Here is a 3,075-nt window from a genome sequence, read left to right as displayed (position 1 = left end):
GCCTTTGCTGGTGGTGAGACCATAATTTTTTTTTTTTTTTTTGAGACGGAGTCTCACTCTGTCACCCAGAGCTGGAATGCAGTGGCATCATCTCGGCTCACTGCAACCTCCGCCTCCCAGGTTCAAGCAATTCTCCTGCCTCGGGCTCCTGAGTAGCTGGAATTACAGGCGTGTGCCACCACACCCAACTAATTTTTGTATTTTTAGTAGATATGGGGTTTCACCATGTTGGTCAGGCTGGTCTCAAACTCCTGACCTCGTGATCCGCCCACCTCGGCCTCCCAAAGTGAGGGATTACAGGCGTGAGTCACCGCGCCCAGCCCAGTTTTCTTATGTGTATTTTATACACAATATTCAGAGGTATTTTTCTGCATTTAACAAGAAGAATAGTACATGTATTTCATCTTCTCAGAAGCAGAAACCCTGTTAGCCCTATCTTATTTTTTAACAGATATTTTGTTCATAAATCAGGAAGATGCTTCAATTTTATAAAATGCTTTTTTAGTCTCTATTGGTGTGCCTTCCTGTTTGTATCTATTAATACAGGGCTTATATAAGCAGTTTTACCTAAAACTTGTGTGGTGGATGTTACATAGTTGTCTACCCATGTCCCAAAGCATACAGCATGGGTTATGGACTCAAGTACAGAATGCTGGCTGTGACTTTTGCAAGACTACAGGGAGTAGTGCACCTGAAAGTTTTCCACAGGAATGTGTGTTTTTTGCTTCCTGATCTTTGCTTTTGTTCCAGAGAGACTAAAAATAAGTATTTTCGTTTGAGATGCAGTTTCGCACTTGTTGCCCAGGCTTGAGTGCAATGGTGCAATCTCGGCTCACTGCAACCTCTGCCTCCTGGGTTCAAGCAATTCTCCTGCCTCAGCCTCCTGAGTAGCTGGTATTACAGGCATGCGCTACCATACCTGGCTAATTTTGTAGTTTTAATAGAGACAGGGTTTCACCATGTTAGACAGGATGGTCTCCATCTCCCACCTTGGCCTCCCAAAGTGTTGGGATTACAGGCTTGAGCCACCGCGCCCAGCCAGGTATATTTTCATTAAACTACACACCCTGTGCAGAGCCAGACAGAGATGTCTCTTTCAGTGTTGTTTAAAAGCGAATGAGGCCAGATAATTCAAAGCCATCGATATGATAAAATTAAAGTTACTTTGGCAAGGTCATGGATGTTCAGAATCAGCTTTATTTGCCCTATGGATCTCTGAGGAAATATAACCTCCTCAGGGTGGCCTTGTGTATCTAAAACAGAACCACATTCTTTCCCTCTTTCCCCACATACACATTCTCTTTTATCCTTTTACCTCCTGTTCTTTTCTCTTTGGCAATTCACCTTCATCCGATACACTATTTTTCTTGTTAATAGATTCTAGGCCTGTGTTTCTAAACTTGTTCTGATTTGTTCACCAATATGGATCCAGCTCTTCCAATAGTGCCTCCTAATTAAATGTGTGAAATCAAAATACACCAAAAGAACCCCTAAAGTGATTGGTTCTCAGAATGACTAGTCAATAACTAGATTTGCCTGTGGGGCAGAAGCAGCACATTAATTGTGGGGCATCTAGCAATGATTAACTTTTTTGAGTTTTTGGGTTTTTTTTCCTAGCTCTTTCCTCCTTTAACATGGTAATTAAAGCTCACTTGCCTGAGAGTAGCCCAATCTATCGACCTTTTGGTCAGTGAAGTTTTCAGAGAAAATAATACAATTATCAATCAGCAAAAGGAGGGGGGAAGATGACAAAGGGAAAAATTTAAGCGGTAGCCTCATTGGGACATTCCCTGGCTAGATGTCCGGATTCGCCACAGCGGTAGCAGTTGACCTGGCTCGCCTTGCTACAATTGATGGCCACATGACCAGTTTCGCCGCATCGATAGCACTTGACCTGGGCGCAGTCTTTCTGAATGTGCCCAAGTTTGCCGCAAGAGTAGCATTTCTGCTCTTTCTGACGATCACAATCACAAGCCAGATGTCCTAGTCTGCCGCAGGTGTAACAGTGTCGGTCTCTCTCTCGTTTAGGTTCCTTACAGTCTTTGGCGATGTGGCCGCTTCTCCCACAGTTGTAGCAGATGTTTCCGAGAAGGACACAGTTCTTAGCATGATGACCGAATTCACCGCAGCGGTAACAGGTGTAAGATAGGGTGGTGGAACTGCATCGAGAACCTCTGCCACGGCCTCCACCTCCTTGCCCTCCAGCTCCTCCTCTAGGGCATCCCCGAGTCCAATGGCCAGAGCGCCCACACGCGAAGAAATCCTTACTGCTCATGGCTGCGGTGCGATCTTCCAGTGAGCAGGCCCACCTCTGCCCCGGAGGCCCCGGTGCAACTCCCCCTTTGGGCGGCTTAGAAAGAAAGAACTGTTTTCCACTGTGGGTCTCAGTGATGTCATACAAGGTTTGCACACGGCCCCATTCACGTGTCACGGACATTCCTGACGCCCTTCCCGCCCGACTTTCCTCCTACTCAAGAAGCCAAAAGCACAATAATCTGTTAACTAAGTAGTGTTGTTTTCCGTTTTTGTTTCAACACTTGAATCATTGAGTTTGAATCCCTTCCTATTTAGGAAATTAGACTTGTAGAAGTTTTCATAATTTAGGACTTGGCCGGGTGCGGCGGCTCACGCCTATAATCCCAGCTCTTTGGGAAGGCCAAGGCGGGTGGATCACGAGGTCAAGAGATCAAAACCATCCTGGCCAACATGGTGAAACTCCGTCTGTACTAAAAATACAAAAATTAGCCAGACGTGGTGGCGCATGCCTGTAATCCCAGCTACTCGGGAGGCTGAGGCAGGAGAATCGCTTGAACCGGGGAGTCAGAGGTTGCAGTGAACCGAGATGGCGCCACTGCTCTCCAACCTGGGCAACAGAGTCAGACTCCATCTCAAAAAAAAAAAGACTTAGGCTTTCTCCCTGTGGTCTAGTATATGATCAGTTTTATATATGCTCTACGGACATGGGAAAGAATGTGTAAGATATATGTAATCCAATAAGCAAAAGAAAGAAATTAGAGTAACTCTTTTCTTGTTTTAAAAAATAAGCATCGGGCCGGGCGCGGCGGCTCAAGCCTG

General features: G+C 45.7%; 1 protein-coding gene across 1 annotated transcript; it reads right to left on the bottom strand.

Annotated features, from left to right (window-relative positions):
- Positions 1 to 1,496: 1,496 nt before the first annotated feature.
- Positions 1,497 to 2,351, bottom strand: LOC108534081 (zinc finger CCHC domain-containing protein 13). Its single transcript, XM_017879572.1, has one exon. It carries the CDS (start codon positions 2,273 to 2,275, stop codon positions 1,763 to 1,765), a length of 513 nt encoding a protein of 170 aa, XP_017735061.1. The 5' UTR covers positions 2,276 to 2,351; the 3' UTR covers positions 1,497 to 1,762.
- Positions 2,352 to 3,075: the final 724 nt, after the last annotated feature.

This window comes from Rhinopithecus bieti, unplaced genomic scaffold (genome assembly GCF_001698545.2).
Source record: "Rhinopithecus bieti isolate Rb0 unplaced genomic scaffold, ASM169854v2 scaffold_15, whole genome shotgun sequence".
Lineage (NCBI taxonomy): Eukaryota > Metazoa > Chordata > Mammalia > Primates > Cercopithecidae > Rhinopithecus > Rhinopithecus bieti.
Note: the sequence above shows the minus strand (reverse complement) of the source record. Positions and strands in the feature narration are given on the sequence as shown.

Coding starts and splice junctions, on each gene's coding strand:
- LOC108534081 (XM_017879572.1), bottom strand. CDS start 2,275: ATGAGCAGTAAGGATTTCTTCGCGTGTGGGCGCTCTGGCCATTGGACT.